Source organism: Perna viridis, chromosome 4 (assembly GCF_037379345.1).
Source record: "Perna viridis isolate PV_CMFRI_1.1 ecotype Kerala chromosome 4, ASM3737934v1, whole genome shotgun sequence".
NCBI lineage: Eukaryota > Metazoa > Mollusca > Bivalvia > Mytilida > Mytilidae > Perna > Perna viridis.
In genome coordinates this window covers 28,509,922-28,528,501 of record NC_142448.1, presented here as the reverse complement: position 1 = coordinate 28,528,501, position 18,580 = coordinate 28,509,922, and the positions used below count along the sequence as shown (strand labels likewise).

The following is an 18,580-nucleotide window of genomic DNA, read 5'->3' as shown; positions in this document are numbered from 1 at the left end:
AGCGGCACCCGTCATCGAACATTGCAAGTCCCACACAGAACAGCCCCGAAATGACGTTCGAAACCCACGAGAGTAAACGGTCGCTGCCTGGAGCTTGTTTAAGCAAGATAAATCAAGTTAGATAAATTTTAGCGTCAACTTTGGTGGTTGATCTATCCTAAAGATATCTTAACGCGACTGTGAGATCGAAATTTCATATCTTATTTGACAGCAAATGAGGAAAAACATAAGAAAAAATAGAAAAGAAAAGAAATAATGAAAGAGAAATGTTGGCTATAAACGTTCTAACGTGAAAGTAAGGATTTTTATTCATTCCTTGATGACATCATATATCTAAATTTTATTCGAAGATTTTCTTATGAATGTGTGTTATGTCTTGGTTCTTAGTTACACAAAAGCAAATGGTGTTTAAAATGATGTAAAAATGAAATGCTTAAATTCTTTTGAAAAGCAAGAAATTATGCTTGCCAATATATGTTTTATTATAATGGACCAATTCACAAAGTTCACTTCCGTCCTCGTAATCAACGTCGCGCCGTCGCTGCATACTCGTAAAAATATATTGACCTATCAGAAATATCATGAGCAATAGCAATGCTATTATAGATACTGTTTCTGGATCGCTCCATTGTTCCATTGAATGGTTGCTCCAATGGATTCGTTTTTTGCGATTTATAAAAAGTGTAAAGTGACTCAAATAAAATTATTTCGTATAACCTGTTCAAGAATTAGAAATATTCCTTATATTTTAATTTCTAATGAATGACAGCCCAAATATTTATAATCGATTCGAATGAAAACATTACTTTGCTTGGGATTATTTATTTGAATCGCACAGTGCGGACCTATCGACGTTAATGACGTCATAGTACTAAGCCAGATTATACAAAATAACCTGGTATGCTCAAGAGAACTAACCAATCGGAAAGCTTGTTACAAATCAAATTAAATTATTGGTATATTATATAGATCGAGCTCATAAAATATTTGGCTATGAGAAAAGTCACATAACTGAATCTTTGCAACTAGAATTTTGTAAATACATTATGAGTTAAAAATGTACACGTACTTTCATTGTAAATGGAGACCTTGGTAGAGTACCCTTATTTGTTTGTATTAAGGCTGACAATAATGGGTAGTTTTGGGGAACGTATTGTTACGAGTAATAATGAGAAAATTTATCGTTCTATGTATAACATGTTGTGTAGATTTGACTGTGGTATTGTATATGATTCCAAAATGTTTGATTATGTAAAATTTGGATATGTTGATGCAAGTAATAATAAATTTGTTGAAAAGAATTGTAATTTATCTAAAAACACGAAACAGTTCTACAATAATTTGTTTGTAAACAATTGGAAAGTCCAAATATTTAATACATATTTGGTTTTGAAAATTATTTTATTTTACTTTTTGATTTAAGATACAACTTATGTAAACTTACATGCGGTAGTTATAGGTTACCTATTTAAAGGGGTAGATTTTTTTTTCGTATAGATAGATCAGTAAGAGTGATTTGTGTAATAAAGAAGAATTGGCTGATGCATTTCATTACCTATTTAGTTGTTCGGTTTTTTTTTTTGTTTTTTGTTTTGTTTTTTGTTTTTTTTTGTTTTGTTTTTATCAATGATGAAAGACAGAAGTTGCTACCTGCAGAGTTATGGAAAATTTAACGTGCTGTTAGTTTCACCACAAATTATTGAATAATTTAGATAAATTTATTCATTTGGTTTATCAAAATTTTAGTGTAATGATTTTTACCTTCCTACTCAATGTCGTATAATGTACATATGTTTCTTTGCATTTTTGTTTATATTTTTGTAAGCGTAATCAAGTTAACCAAGATTCTTGCGGAAATCAAAAGAATGTAATCCAGGTACAAAGACCAGACATAGAAAACAGACACACACAAAAAAGAACATAAAATAACCAAAATAATAGAAACAAAGCAACAAAAGATCGGACTCCACAAAAACTGGGAGCATGGACCGAAAAAAAAAAAAAAGAAACTGTGTGAACAACATCATTATCAATTGAAAACAAGTGTTGTGATTTTTTGCATCAAAGTTTCTTATCAGTAAAACCAACTATGATTTAAAAGTTTTGGTATTGATACCCCTGTTACAAATTAAATTATTTTTTTTCTTTTAGGAATCATTTCGTTCATCAAAATCTGACAATTTTTTACAAATACAAGCAATATCATTAAGATCTAAAAGTATCATTAAATTCACGTAACAGATCATGTTTTGAAGGGTTAAAAAATTACAGCCTTGTACTGTAATCAGTAACAGCTGTTAGAGAAACAAATCGGCTCTAAGAGTAGCACAATTTAGTTCCCATTGTAATACCAAAAACCTGTATGTTAGAGTATTACTAAATCGAATATAGTGACTGTCAATTGAAAAAAATCAAATCATTAATAATAGGATAATTAATTGGAAAGAGTGAACAACAAAATATGATCACGAGTGCCGAAGAACGCTTAGATTTAACGAACTTGTTCCGCGCACGAGTTAAATCTTAATGCGTTCTTGGCACAAGTGGTCATATTTTGGTTATTCACGATAACCAATTGAGTATTCTATTTTTTATATAGATTTCCTCCATTGTTGATTATTTTCAACATAAATCTAAAATTTTGTGAACGGCGGATTGATATTCGTGTTATGACGTTTTGGCGGGAAAAAGCGCGAGAGTGAAATTGTCGAATCTTTTTCAGTGTGAATTATCGAAAAAAAAAAAAATGACACTATGAACATTCGGTAGATCCCTGCTATCTATATAATTAATTGATTTAAATATGTCAAATCAATGAATTTATCCCGTCTTAAATCACCGAAAAAAAGCATTATTGTCATTACAAGAAATGAGCTGAAAGCCAGATATTAGTTTAATATAACTTTTCTTTAGTAAGTATATGTGGAAGTGTTGTATACATGGTTTAAAAATCATAACTACAACAGAATCAAACGAATCCTGAAAGTTATGAAGTGGTCCTAATACCTCAGAAGAATTTTTGACACTCCAAATGTAGTTTACATCATTATTTTCAAAATGATTCAAACTAAGATATTTAATATAATCGTATAACTTAGATGTTCCTGGTATGATCTTTAGATATAAAGTCCCAGAATCTACCAAATACATCAAGTCACATTAAGAAAAAAAACTTTTCTTCATTTTCTTCACTATTTTTTCCCTATTGGCTGCATGATACTCAGGTTCAACTATTAGCTTACTCATTACAAACGAACGTAAACAGAAAATGTTTTTTTTTAAATAATAAAGGTTCTTTTCAAGTAAATTCGTTCTATTTTTTAAAAAATAATTTTGGTTTTCATACAAATCTTTTGTGACTTTCAACTTGTTTATTTAATTTCTATTGGTTTTCTAGTTCTCAGGAAATCCAATGAAAAACTATGTTGTAAATGCTAGTCGGAAAAGGTTACAAAATGGCGTCCTCTAGTGATTTGGAAAAATAATTTAAGATGACCACAGTTTTAAAACTGAAATAGCAAAAAAGATCATGATGATGGTATTTTGATATTTTAGAATATGCAACAATTTGCTTTCCGAACTATGTTTAAGTGATTCATTTTGAGAAATGTGCCTAAAAATCAAGTTTTTAACTTTTCAGTGCGATTGGATATGCATGTATCCATGTATTACCTAAATGTTCTTGTAGCCTCCAATGTCACTTCAATTATAATAGACATGTTTTAATCTAAATGATCTCTTCGTCTAATGATACAACTTGCAGATGCACCTTGTTTACTCCTGAAGAAATTCTTGGGAAGAAACCAACAGTCAGACTGCAAGATGAAAGCTTAATCAAGGGTACCAAGATTCTAGTGGAAATCAAAAGAATGTAACCCAGGGACAAAGATCAGACAATGAAAACAAAGAACATAAAGTAACTAATAATAATACATACAAAGTATCAAATGTAAATTAGGAACTAGGACTCCACTAAAAACTGGGGGTGTGGACCAGGTTCACTGGTAGGGAAAGTATCCTCTGCTTTTCTAGAAACACCCACCGAGATGCTCATAAAAAGTCCAGTCTGGTGTAGATGAACGAGGAGAGGAAAACTATGACACATTGAACAAATCGGTTCTCATGGTACAGATGGATACACCGTAATGACCCATGAGTTCATGATGACAATCATAAAACTTCTGTAGAGATGCTCATCATTTTTGCCATTTATGAAAGGAATTCATAGATGATGAAAATATTTTAGATTGTTTTCGTCACTTAAAATTTGAAAAGTGTATAAAAAAAATTCCATTTAAAAAGTATTTCAAATAAATTTTCAACAATTTCGTCACCTTGAATATAAAAGTTGTTAAAAACTGTCAATAGAAAGTTACATAATTTCACCTGGCTTAACGCTTTGATGAGTTTATGACCCCGCGGCCGCGCTTGGTAATTACCGGGTCAACCAGGTGTGAAATACATTCTATTATTAACCTGACAAGCCTCATATGTGCATCGTTAATAATCCTTCAAAATAACAACAATTAATTTATTAATTTTTTGATCATTAGAAGCACAAAAGATAATCCCATGATTCTTTAGCCAATTGTTTTCGACTGCCGAAAAAAGCTTCGAGATGACTCGAGACATTTCCGATTTTAAGTACGTTTAAAATATAACTTATATATATAATTAATTTAAGGATTAGTTGTGTTAAACGATTTCGATCTTTAATGGATGCCGACCGATATTTACTCCCATATAAAAACAATCCCTTCACGAACCTCGCACATATATATCTATCTATTTTTAGAAATTTAAATGCACACACTATGAAAACAGTGTCTCCGATGTGTGGTCATCTAATGGATATCAATTAATTTTAACGCAATACTGGACAGTTAGGAAGTATTAATAAACGATAAATATTTATTTTACGATTCTCTTTCTTCTTGAAATGAAATCACAATGATTACAGACTTCTTCAATTCGACTCATGATCCAGGGTCAAAGGTTACTAAAAAATTACCACCTAGCAGTAAGACATCATGGAGCAACCGCTTACAGAGTTCAAAATGACTTTGCCAATGTGGCCAAGCTCATTTCTCTCTGTCTAGTTTCAGCTTTATCATCTGGTGACCGTGAGGGGGGATTTAGTAAGTACAATCTGATCAAGACCTACACGTATCTTAGGAACAGACTCAAGGTTTCATCAGTCTATTCTCTTCTAAAGATCTGTCTCCATTCTTCTGATTTGAGGAGTTTTAGGTTGAAAAGGGCTTTTGAGGTGTGGTTGTTTGGGAAAGGACAGGAGGATTTTCTCATACCATATTAGTAACTTTTGTTAAATAGTAACTATTTCTAGACTTAATGTATCAAAGCTTTGTCATGATGTTAAAAAGACCTGTTTTTCTAACAGTAATTATTTTACTTTATTATGTAACACACATGTTTTCTTATAGAAAATAACAGTTATTTTATTGTAACATTTATTATATTTATTGTTATGTCTGTATCTGCAAAATTAAAATAAAAATAAATATATCAAGCATGTTTATGTCTTTATATACATGTAGTTTATGATACTATTGACTATTTACAAAAATCTGCTGCCCAATATGTGTTGTTTGTGCTTTACACAAAAGTGAATAAAGCCCTCTAAATCCTAGCTAAAACCCTGGAGATGACTTCAATCTTGTAGCAAGATAACCCTGTTCAAGGAGCCTTATTGTAAGAAGTCTAGTGCGATACAAAAAGTCTGCGTAGTTAAGGCAAGCTCTAGCATAACATATGAGTTATGATATAGAAACTCCATACGCACCTTACACCTACAATTTATTGTCATTATCTCTTGACAAATATTGCTAAGTTGCCTGTATGCATGAACCTATGATTGCTTGATGCAGTGTAGCTAGTGCAGGTTTTCCCAATAAAATTTATTCCAAATACATAAATGAAAAACTCTCTTATTTTCTCTCTCCAAGTGTAAGGCTGATGGTTCCCTTACTTGAAACAACAAGTAAGTAGTACCGAAAGATACCCCTATCCTCTCCTAAAAATGAAAGAAAAAAATAAGTCGTATTAAATAAACCTGTTTTTCAAAGCACGGTGGTCACTTTATTTCTCTAAAAATCTGCATAGTTTAGCTATGCACACATGTAAATTTCCTCACTATATAGAATTGGAGGGACACAGTGTCTCTCATTCTACAGCTAGCATCCTTATGCCCCCCTTTGAGTGGGCCTGTGTCCCTTTAAAGAATTTCAAAGTTCCCTGATTGAATTTTGATAAACAATGTCACCCTAGTCATTTCTGTGTAAAATAAACATTGTGAATGACTGCTCTTTACCCCCTTTTTACAAGTGTATATATTCTAGGTGCATTAAAACAATTTGACATCAGGAGGTCTGGAGAAGGTCTAGTGCATTCTGCATTTACATGTTTATGTAAGTGCCCTCCTTCTGTGCCCATTTATTTTCTGATCCTAGCTACCATAGGTCACTGTATTTGTATAAAGCATGAACAAAGAATTCAAAAGGAAGGCTTTGGTAGGCTTCCACAATTTGGTTTATCTTCATTTCTGGTAATAGTAACTGGCTTATCAAAGGGAAAGATCACCTTTTCATTAAGTTAGGCTCTTATGAAAAATCATACACATGTAAACAAAAATCATTAAATTTTCATGCAAAATGCCCTTTTGTAAAATGCAAAATTCGAAATCTTTGATATATTTGTGGTTAACCGTCTTGCAGATCTCTTCTTTCGAAAGGAAGATCATAAGCAGACTTTATTGATAGCTTCCAATTAGCTTGTGACATCACTAAGTCGGTTTGGTACTGATACAAGTACTGCATATTAATATGTAAACAAAGTATATTTCGTAAATATTTCTACGATCATGTTCTTCTAATTACCAAAACATGCTGTTTTTTCAAGCTTACGATTGCACAATGATAAAAAAAAATATTTAGAAAGTTTTTTGACCTGCAATACGAACACTCTTCAGAAGTAGCCAGACATAATAGTCTTCTAACTGCAAATCCAGTTGTTCATTAATGTTGTCTGACATTTGCTTACACGTTAACTGTGCCTCAATCTCTTCTGTATTTTTTGGATTGAAATTACAGAGGAAAAACGTCAAATTTGTACTTTCTTAGGACATCGTTATCAATTACATTATCATTTCACTTTACAAACTGACTTTGTGACATCACAGCTCAACTAATCATGGTGGCACCCATAGACACTATTATAAATTAGAATTAATTAGTTAAGAAAAGGAGATTGTTTTTTTTTTCAATGTAATTTTCACAAACATTTAACAGATAAGTTTCAATATTTATGACTTGCACAATAACATAGCCGTCTCCTTTAATAATAGATTTATCACTTCAGCCAGAAGATGATGTTATTACTGGGCTCAGAACATGTGATGCCATATCAACATTACATGAAGAACTAGAAGCTGAAATTAGTCATTTTGAAGATATCAACAGATCATCACAAAAGTGGAAGCTAATGCGATATTTCCACCCTAGAGAGCTGAAATCTTCATTCCATTGGACTAGTTTGTTTTTACTAAGTTTGGCAGTATCCGCTTTGATAACTGGTTTTATTGTTTTTGGGAGCAGGTGTGTACATATTCATTGTAATATTTTAAAGAACCAGTATGAATAATGAAGTGCTAGGGAAGGGTGAAATATATAAACAAAACAATACAGGGAATATATATACATGTAAAAGCATCAGTAAAGGTAAAAGTCACCCTAAGCACAATGGAACTGAAATACACATGGAATAAATGAGTAACGTACATTTGTATTTATGTGCCTCAATAGAAAGCAGAACACAGTTTTGTTAACAATTACATGTAAAATGCATGTCATGTACTCAAAACTTGCTTGTTAAAAGTGTGTCTTCTGTTGAATGTACATTTTTTGTAACTTTTTTAGCTCACCTGGCCCAAAGGGGTGAGTTATTGCTATCACCTGGCCTCTGTAGTCATCATTAACTATTTTTTCAAAACTCTTTTCCTCAGAAAGTACTGAACCAATTAACACTAAACATGGTATGAATATTTTTAGGGTATTCTGCATAGAACTGATTTGGGGAATTGTGGTCCATTGAAAAACATGGCTGTTGTTACTATAAATAGAACATAGGGTCAGACAAAAGTTTTTCTCATATATCTCCAAAATAGTTTGGTTTAGCAAAATTCTGACAGTGTTAAAGTGTTATGCATGATGACATCTATCTGTGGTAAAATTTTATTGTAAATCTGTTTTGCCATGTTGGAGTTAAAGATGTAGGACTACTCCTTGTTAGAGTTATTGCCCTTGAAGGGCAAAAATTGAACCAGGTTAGTGATTCAGCCTCTTGTTTTTAAAAAGTTGTTGATTTTTTTTATGTATAAATATATGTACAGTACAAATTAATGTTCAATTGTTGCATGCTATTGTATTTATATTTTAAGCTGTATTGAAGGGGAGAAGACAACCTAAGTTAAAAAACTTGTGACCTAGCCCCATTTGTTCTTTAAGTAAATAGAAGTCATTAAAGACTTAACTAAACCATACTTGATTCTGTTTTTAAGTCAACTACATTTATTTGAGCTACAGTTGATTAGATTTTGAAACCATCTTACACAGTGTACATTATATATATTTATAATTGAGTATAACAGATATGCATTATGCAAGTGACATATTCTTTTCTTTTTCTTAGCCAAGTTGGACAATACCAAGTATGGTGGATCATAGAAGCAGTTGTATGGCTAGCTATTCTAGGATTAAATGTTGTTAATAACATATGGGACAGTTATATAGAATCCAATGAATTGATTAATGTGGCAAGAATTACATTAACTAAGATCAAAGGTAAAGTACAGATGTATCAAATTATTATATAGATAACAGTGAATTATGGAATGTTTCCTGTGTGATAAATTTTGATAATTCACATGTGAATAAAATCTGTATTTTCACTCTTGGACATTCTCCCACCATAATTTCACACCTGTGCCCTCTTTTGATGTATAATTTGATTGATGTCGCTTATAATTTGGAACATCAATCTGCCAATCACAGGAACTAAAATTAATTTTAAAATAACAATAAATTGAGACAGTTTAAATAAAGAATAGGATAATCAATTGGTTATTGTGAATAACTGAAAATGTACTGAGAAGGCTTGGAGATTTCACCTGATCATGGAACAGGGTGTGTGTAATTGATAAATCATGGGTGTTTTTTTTTTTTTTTTTTTTGCACTTCAGATCATATTTTGATTATTCACTGTTTCCAATTAATTATCCTACAGATAATGTCATTATCAATTGTCATTACATGAAGTTCATTTTCATAAAAAGTAAATTCATCCTTGAATTTAAGTGACTTTTTGTCATGGGCAATTTAATAAGGATACATTACAAATTACCTGGTTATTGTTATAGGGTATCTTGACGAAATGAAAGTTATCAAACAAGCTCTGTAGTTGATAATGAATTATAAGGATGTTTGAATTCTGTTAAAATTTGATGATTTTTTTTTTTATCTTGGAACAACATTTAATAATATGTTGATAAGTAGATTGTTCAATGTAAAGGAGCACAATTTTCTATTCAGGTCATTTAGTACTATATCAAAACTACATGAAAAAATATAATAGACAAGTATGTGGATTTTACAAAAAATCTTTATGTAAGAAATTACCAGTATTTAAATTTCTTGTTTGAAACTTATGAATTCATTGTAAGTTTTGTTTGTTTACAGACTGCATGAAGGTGACAGAATGGAGTAGTAGTGAATATTTAGATGTAAACACTCCCCTGTCTCCTTGTGTCTCTCTACAGTGGACAATAAGAGATAATAAGGTGGTAAATCTTCCGGTTCCATTGCTAGTAGCTGGTGACATCATTTTGTTGAGACCTGGTCAAGTTGTTCCTGGAAAGTGTAGAAAATTGGAGGTAAATCTGTGTGAATTTAAACTTAGGTATTATATAAAAGCCAAGGTGGAACAAAGTGATACATTATTTTAACTACCTAATATGTTGTTGCAAACCATCAGAGCTCGAGTCCCACAGAGGGAACGACCAAAAATTTGCCTTTGCAAATTTGACAATTCTAACACATTCTGAGATAATATATTAAACAATAAAGAACCAGTAATGATAAGTATGATATTTGCATCATACATACAATGTACATTACCAACAAAGTTATGACTGCGATCTGAACTGTAATCCAGGGGTGTTGCAGGGGTATGGTACATATTTGTTTGTTAAAATGGTAGTTTTAAAACATTCCATGAAAAACTTAATCTACCTGTACTCAAACTCATGTTATGCCCAGACTATTCAAATTTGAAATTGAAATACAGTCGAACTTCACTCACTTGAACTCGGATGGCTCAAACACCCGGGATTTCTTGAAGACAATTCAAAGTATCAAAATTTTCTCCTATATAACCAATATGAATAACCATGGATTTCTCGAACACTCGAACTGACTAGTCGGTCTGTTCGGTAGTAAATCTTAGAGAATTACCATCACTAATTCGAACTCGTCAGACATCTTGTCAGCTTGGATAATAAAAGGTGTGAAAAACTGAAACCTATCATTAGTCATTGTCATTTTAGTTAATTACAGGTAATACTTGAGTCATCAGTAATTAGGTAGTTTTGATTTTAACATAGTACTGATTAAAGTTCAAGAATGTTCTGAAGTCAGTATGATGAAACCATCAAAGAAAATCAGATAAAAACAAATAATTGACCAAGGAACTCGACCTTTGAACGTTTTTAAAAGCAAACACAGCATTTTTAATGTCCACAAATCAACATAATCTTCCGAAAGCGAATGAAAAGGATCCACAAACTAACACAACTTCGTAAGAAGTAAGCAATTTCAAACGATAAAGTCGAACTCGGACCTGCAATGAAAAAAATCCGGAAATATTCAAACTTCAATTTCTCAAACTCCTCATAACTCGAACACATTTCAATGGTCCCTTGGAGTTCGAGCTACCGAGGTTTGACTGTAGATATACATATTTATATTCACCTACCAATGTTAAAAGTACATGTATTTGGAACTACTGGCTCAATCTATCACAAAATGATATCCCTAAATTTTGAATTGTTTAAATTTGATTTCATTTAAACCCAGCACCACAATGTTGACATTGTCAAACTGACTGTGATTCTGTTACTATGACGATTTTAGGTTATTGGTAGTTTGACTTAAACCATAATTTACCACCTAATGTCTTATCTTTAACTCTTTAAAAGTTTATCATTCCTGCCAAATGTTTGTTTATTTTCAAATTCATGAGAAATTGACTTTCCTGTCAATTCAGAATTTGAAAAATCCTATGATCAGTTTTTTGTGAACAATTGGCGCTAGCAACAAAAATGGTAGAACTACAATGGTAATTCTTGTTAGGAATTATAAAATTCTTTTTATATAAGCATGTGAACTTTAAAAACTGATATTTATTTTTTTTAATTTTTTTTTTTGTAATTAGAGAAACGCTTACCAAATTAAAGAAAGACAGTTCTGCCCTGAGAATACCAGTGAAAAAAATTATGGCTTAATCAATAACTGGTTTTACCTGGCATTGAATATACTGGTACAGTAGTCCCTCTTTGAAATGGCCACCTGTCTTATGCAACCACATTTCAATTGATTTAACAACTTATGGTGCAAATTGTAAAAACATGCAAAGTACAGAAAAGTTTGCAAATAAGGCTAAACATAAAGCAACACCTTAATTGTCGGTAAAGGAATCTTTATGTCTTAAGGAAATTGTAGTTGTATTCAAATAAATATGTGCCAAGTTTTCCAATTTTGGTCATGTGACAGAAGAGAATTCCATAGATTTCTCTTTGTTTCACAACACCTGCACAACTGACTTCTTTTATATATTTATAAGCTTTGCATATAAGCTATTCCATGTATATTTTTATTTGAAAATGTTATTGTATTAGAGAACCCAGGGTGTAAAAATTTGTAACTTTAAAGGGTTAGATCTAGAGACTAGTTTCAGGCCCAATATTTTGGTAAATTTCAACTTGCCATCTGAAACTACTTAAGCTAAAATACAAATGTAATATCTGAATCCTATTGTACAGGAAATATATACAAGCTGTTTTGTCATAATACTGCTTCTATACAGTTTTTTAAAGAATTTTTACAAAAATTAGATGAAAATGAGTAGATTTTTAAATGAAAAAAATATAGAGTGCAAGCTTTGAACAACCAAATGTTTTGTCAGAAGTTTTGTGATACAGAAAACTATTTTTGTATAAATATCAAAGAGTTTGAGCTGTGAATGTTTCTTTATAAAAATATCTCATGAAATAAGCTATTTCACCACAATTTGCTAAATTTTTATAATTTTGCTTGATTTTCTTCAATTTTAATGCAGCACATGCTTGAACATTTCACAGCAATGCAACTTTGTTTTTAATGAAGGCACATATTCTTCTATTGCATTATGTAATTTTTAAATATATTTTCAAACACTTTAGTTTATTTTTTGGCTAATTTTAATATTTTCTGAACATACCCCTTTGACCCTTTTGAAAAAAAATTGCTATAAATTAGTTTTCTGGCAACCGTTTGATTAAAAAGATGAAACTTATGCATAATAATTATCATAGTTTATTTGAAAAATAATTCCTTCCTACAGGTGGACAGAGAAGAAATATTATTGTCTCCTGGTGAAACATACAGTGTTAAGACTGATGAGGAGGATAAGAACAAGGCAGAACCTCATAACTGTAAACCAATCATTCCAGAAAAGTTTGTTATGTTGGAAACAGTGTTCCTAAATAACATTAGGTAAGGGGAAATAATTTTGTTGGTGCTTGTCAGATGATATTTTTTAACATTGCATATTAATTGAATTTTTTAAGTCCTCACATTTTTATTGTGGTTTTCTATAAGTTATCTATAAGTTTTGTAACAGATAATTAATTGAGGTTAGATCTAAGAAATTAATATCTGGGTTAAATATTTACCTTTCATTGTTTTCTTTCTAGAACAATGTTAGATGATAAGTTTCAACGACCAGTAACTGTGATTGAGAATGAAAGATATGTTATTACAACTCGTATGATAGAAAGGAGGCTGTTACCTATTGTTTTTGTAAGTGGCTGTCAGTCAAAAGTTAAAGGTAACCTAAAAACAGGACATAAACCTTGATTTGTCCCTGGTTTGTCAGAGAAAGCTCATTGGGATGAAGTATAAAATTAACAGACACAAATCACTTTGAAGATTTATTTTTGTAGAATCTGTCATATAAACATATTCACAGACATTATTTTTTTTTTTAAACTGATTATTGTACAGTCTCCATATAATTTTATCTGTTAAGTAAATATTTTTTCTAACCATTACTGTAATGTCAATTATCTAGTTAACTACCAGAGACATTTTATGAGGTTATGGTCATTTAATTAAGGGAAAACCAACTCTGTTCCCTGAAGTTAAAAGTAGTACTTGATGTAAATGCCTCAAAATTGATTAAAATAACTAACAGAAAGATAGAAGTGGTAGGAAACACAGTAAAAGAAAGTTGGGATATGACTGAATACGAATTCTTTAGTATTACAATAAAGAACATCAGTTTACAACAAACAGCAAATAATCTACTAATTATTGATTTCGATTTGGTCTTGAATGACTACTCGAGTACTTGCTGAGTACACAGGGATTACATCTCTGATATTACATGATGCTGGACTGTGACATTAGGTGTTAGAAAAAAAAGTATACTATAATTAGACTAGTACCGGTTTTGTTTTTCTAAGTAAATAACATGTATGTAATTATATTATTCTTGGTAAAATCGACTAATAGAGGGAAACTGTATGTTATTTTTAACCTAAATGTATGTTTTCTAAATAACACCGTAGAACGTTAAATAAACTCTTTTAAAGGCTGTGAGATCAAAAAGACAATCCAATGATTATCATAATTATTGAACAAACAAACATATTTACAGGTAAGTCTGTAGGTATTATGAAAACATCAAACATTGTCTTTGTGTCACAGTCTTGGGTCAAAGCAATTGTACACCTTGCTTTTAGCAGATTACAACTCCCTATTCATAATCAACAATGCATGCTAGCAAAGGTAATTATAAGAGGATAGTGATACTTCAATTAATGGCTAAAAATATTTGATAAAGAAAGCAATTATACGACTCAGTCATTATTTCTCTTTAAAAAAAAAACAAGGAGCTGAATTTATGAAAACCCAAACAAGAACAATTTTTGTATAGAGTACTCAAGTAGTTAATTGCTACTCAATACTCTGATTTATGGAGCAATACTCAAATACTTGAGTTTTCCTTGACATCAATACCAGAAATATAAGTTTTTTAATAAGCCACTTTTATTATGAACATTAAACTGTTTATGCTTTTATTGTTGTTTGATTTCTATTTAGGTTTTGATGTTAGTTGTCAACATTGTCAAATGTATCTACATGACTGATCTCATTGGACACTGGACAGAAATGATCTTGGTTTTACAGGTAGGTAAATAGTTAATTTGATTTTACAAAATGTAAATCAAAAAAAATTATTGCCATCTTTTTTTTCATGGTTTTCCCATGAAGTACTAAATTCATTGCATTTCATCAAATTGTATGAAACTTTCTGTAAATAAAACATTCAAATCAAACAAACCCAGCTTATTTCTGGGGAGTCACACTGAGCAAGATACTTAATGTGATAGCTCACAGAAACAATAGTCCCAAGAACTGAATATCATGCCACTGATACCTCTTTATTCTGATCTGTTTTCTCTCTATATTCTTTATACTATCTGCATGGCTGAGAAGCATTCACTACTGATTTTGAATTCATGGGTATGACTAAAAACAAACTTGCAACCGCTTATACTGGAGGCAAAGTGAGGTATACAGTGGTAGGGTTGTCTGGCCTACCTTCTGTTACACAGGGGGACGTATCTCTCATCTGTTACTCCTCCTATACCACTGAATGGATTTGAAAGATACTTTCACAGAATCTTTATTACTCGGTACATTTCTTATTGTGCATCTCCTACCTCTTACAATTTGATCTGAATCATTTTGTGTTGTTTTTTTTGTAGCAAAACATGGACTTTTTCATTTGTTAATATGGGACAAGGGGTACCCATAACTTATCGGCTACTCCTCCTACACCTCCGAATGGAATTGAATGAAATTCCCAGGATTTTTTATTACATGTTCCAATTGTGCATCTCCTGTTTTAGAATTTGATTGGAATTAATGTGGATGTTTCACATAGCAAAACATGGACTTTATCATTTGTTAATATGGGCCAATTTGGTACTTATCTCTCATCTGATACTCCTCTTACCCCACTGAATGGAATTGAATCAAATTTTCACAAAATCGTGTTATATGCTCCCATTTTGCACCTTCTATTTTAGGTGTTGATCCAAATCAAAATGGAGGTTGAAAGTTGCACATTATAAAATAGAGGGTATCAAGTAAGTGAGCATTGCTCACATTAAAGTTTGATTTTGTGAAATATCAAATTCCGAACATGAGTTTACAGCCTCAGTGAACCTCTTTTAAAATCTTTTGAATTATTTCTTTTTTATTGATAAATGTCTTGTCTCCTCAAGCAGGAAATATGTTTCACTGTCTTTTATACTTTTGTTTCTGGTTTACTGTTTTAAACAGAACTGACGTGTGGATTATGTATTCAACTTTCTACGAATATTGTAATTATCTACGAAACTGTCGCATGTTTTATTGTTAATATATTTCAGATACATACAATTCTTCCTATTTTGCCAGTCCTGTATCCATTGTTTTGGCGTGTTCTAAGTATATATGGACAGGCTAGGGTGTTTTCAGCATTCCAAATAGCCAAACATTCCCGGGTATGTTACTTGTATAGATCATTGTCTGGTGAGGCCACTTTTATCTGTTTTGCTCATGAAACAGTTTGTGAATTTTGTTTATATCTGTATGGAAATCACTCCTTGGCTTAGCGGAATTCCGCTATTTCAAATTTGGATTTTACCATTACAATTCTTTTTTTACTGTATATTTATTTCTGATTTTACCAAGTTCTGCTATGTTTGTAGACCTCGTAAAATCATCCGTGCTATTAGTATATACAACGTGCAGCATATAGGTAGTACAGGGCCTTATCTAGTCATTGACAAAAAGGAAAAGTTTTAGGAAATTCTGTTTAAAAATAATATTATTGACATTTTTGTACTTGTAGTCTATTGCAAAAACTTCTCTCTGTCAAGGACAAATGGGAGAAGTGAGCATGAACAAGGAGAAGTTTTTGCTCATTTCTCTTCCTAGATTAGGCCCTGTTGGTAGAAAGTGTTTCACAAGTTAAACTTAAGGTAAAGCTCCATAACACAGTGAACTTGTTTAAATTTGAATTGAAACCTTTTGAAAATGACAATAGTGGTTTATAGCCTTTTTATAGATGGATAATACTGTTCCTTTGATTAAATTAGTAATTTTATACTTGTAGATGGCGACAGAGGACAGTTTTAGTAGCGATAGCACTATATCTGAGGATGATACTAAGTTAGAGATAAACTATGACAAAATTTGGAAGTGGTTCTGGTCTATACTACAAGGAGACTGTAATGTCATATCAAGGACAGTTAACATCACACAGGTCCTTGGATCAGTAACAGTATGTTCTTTATTAAAATTTAAAATTATTAGATGGTTATTGAGAGAATTAATTTGTGTATCCTATCTTTACAGGTACCAAAGCAATCTTTCTCAAATTATTTCAAAGTATTTTCTACAGTTGGGTAAAAAGTTTGTTTGGTAGCATGTGCATTTTTTGTTTTTAGATATGCATTTTAGTTTGTTTGACCTTGACATAATCATAGAGGTCAATGTGTAAAATGGGAATTTGAAACAAACTAATTGGTGTTTAAGAATAAAATTATTAGCCTCTTCCTTTTGGACTAGTTGGATAAATGTGTCATAATTTTAAAAAGTTTTAAGTAGTACTCTGGCTAAGAATCATGCAAAAGGTGATTCATGGGTGAAAAGCCTACATATTTTTATTTTTGATATTTTGTTTGAAATGCCATAGTAAACAGAAATTAACAGTCGGTTTTTCATATACCCGGTGCTCTTAGGAGATAAAAATTATATAGAATGCACTGTAGATTTCAAAATTAAGGGAGATAACTCTGTAAATGACACTCAAATACAATAGAATCTATTGGATTTTCAATGTTGATTATCTCCTAAGAGCAGACAGATTTGAATAAATATTTACACATATCATAATATAGACCCATAAATCAACTTAATATCAACATTAAAAATATGTAGCCTTTTTTGATGTATATCACATTTTACAGATTTTGCATGATTCTTACAAAGACTACTACTTAAATGTAAAATTTTCTAAACTTTAAGCAATAATCAAGTTAAGTTTACTGTAAACGAAACATTTTTGCAGATACTTGTTTTTGAGGTTCATGATGTCAGGTCAAATTTGATGGTGATTTACTTACTATATTAAATACAAAAATTAAATTACTGTAAGCCAGGATATTTTTGCTCTGTTGTTTTTGCTTTTTTAAAAAAAATGGTGATCAATCTACTTTCATGCAATTATGAATTTGATATTGTCCTTCATATTGAATTAAAATGTACTTCTAAGAAAATATTCACCACTGTTTGATTTTTGCATTACAGGTCTTACTGGTAAAAATAGCAAAAACTAAACTGCCTTGGAAATATCATGGTTTTTAGTATGAAGATTGACTGTTATGTCTTTTAGTCTATTTGGAATAAATTCAATGCTCATGGTGTACACTTGAAAATAACACACTTCATTGGTTGTTCAATGTGAATCAAAAGATTGAGGTAATTTCATCAATGCCTGAAAAAAATATTGTAATCATTCCCTAATTACAATTTCCGTGTACCTTTATACATGCGGTTGAATAAATTATATATCAATATTAGCATTTGAAACTTTATTACCTCTTCTGTTCTATAAACTTTATTACCTCTTTTGTTATATAAAATGTAAGAATTATTCATTCAGAATCGTTTTCTTTTGTTAGTCGTTGTGTTGTGTAGACAAGAAAGGAATTTTGTCATGGCCAAATCCTACAGCAGAAAAGGTGTTTTTTCTCTCATCCAATACAAAGAAGCCTGTAGAAGAGAATCATACCCAAAACACAAGCTTTACTGGAAGTGAGAAGAATAAAATTATCCAAAGTTCGGGTATGTAGACTTATAATCTCAATCTCATAACATTACAGGCATGGAAATGAATGTATCTGCATTATCAGGCGTGGAAATGAATGTATCTGCATTATCAGGCATGGAAATGAATGTATCTGCATTATCAGGCGTGGAAATGAATGTATCTGCATTATCAGGCATGAAAATGAATGTATCTGCATTATAAACATTGAGTTATGAAATACTATATTTTCCTTTTTTCATTTTTTATTTCCCTTGATATCAATATATTTCACCATTTAGGTGTTAACTGATATAAAAAATGATTGGAGAACATATTGATATAACCTTTTTTTGCATTCAGAATATGTTGCCCTTTCAAAATG

General features: G+C 31.2%; 1 protein-coding gene across 1 annotated transcript in view; it reads left to right on the top strand.

The window, feature by feature from the left end:
* Positions 1-3,414: 3,414 nt before the first annotated feature.
* Positions 3,415-18,580, top strand: part of LOC148619617 (transmembrane protein 94-like) — a 51,833-nt gene continuing 36,667 nt past the window's right edge. The window contains exons 1-10 of the mRNA XM_088579731.1: positions 3,415-3,538; positions 7,378-7,613; positions 8,707-8,858; positions 9,753-9,946; positions 12,673-12,824; positions 13,025-13,130; positions 14,436-14,522; positions 15,773-15,886; positions 16,501-16,668; positions 18,071-18,233. Of these exons, the coding sequence (XP_088435857.1) occupies positions 3,530-3,538; positions 7,378-7,613; positions 8,707-8,858; positions 9,753-9,946; positions 12,673-12,824; positions 13,025-13,130; positions 14,436-14,522; positions 15,773-15,886; positions 16,501-16,668; positions 18,071-18,233 (1,381 nt within the window). The 5' untranslated portion in view covers positions 3,415-3,529. The remainder of the gene's footprint in view (positions 3,539-7,377; positions 7,614-8,706; positions 8,859-9,752; positions 9,947-12,672; positions 12,825-13,024; positions 13,131-14,435; positions 14,523-15,772; positions 15,887-16,500; positions 16,669-18,070; positions 18,234-18,580) is intronic.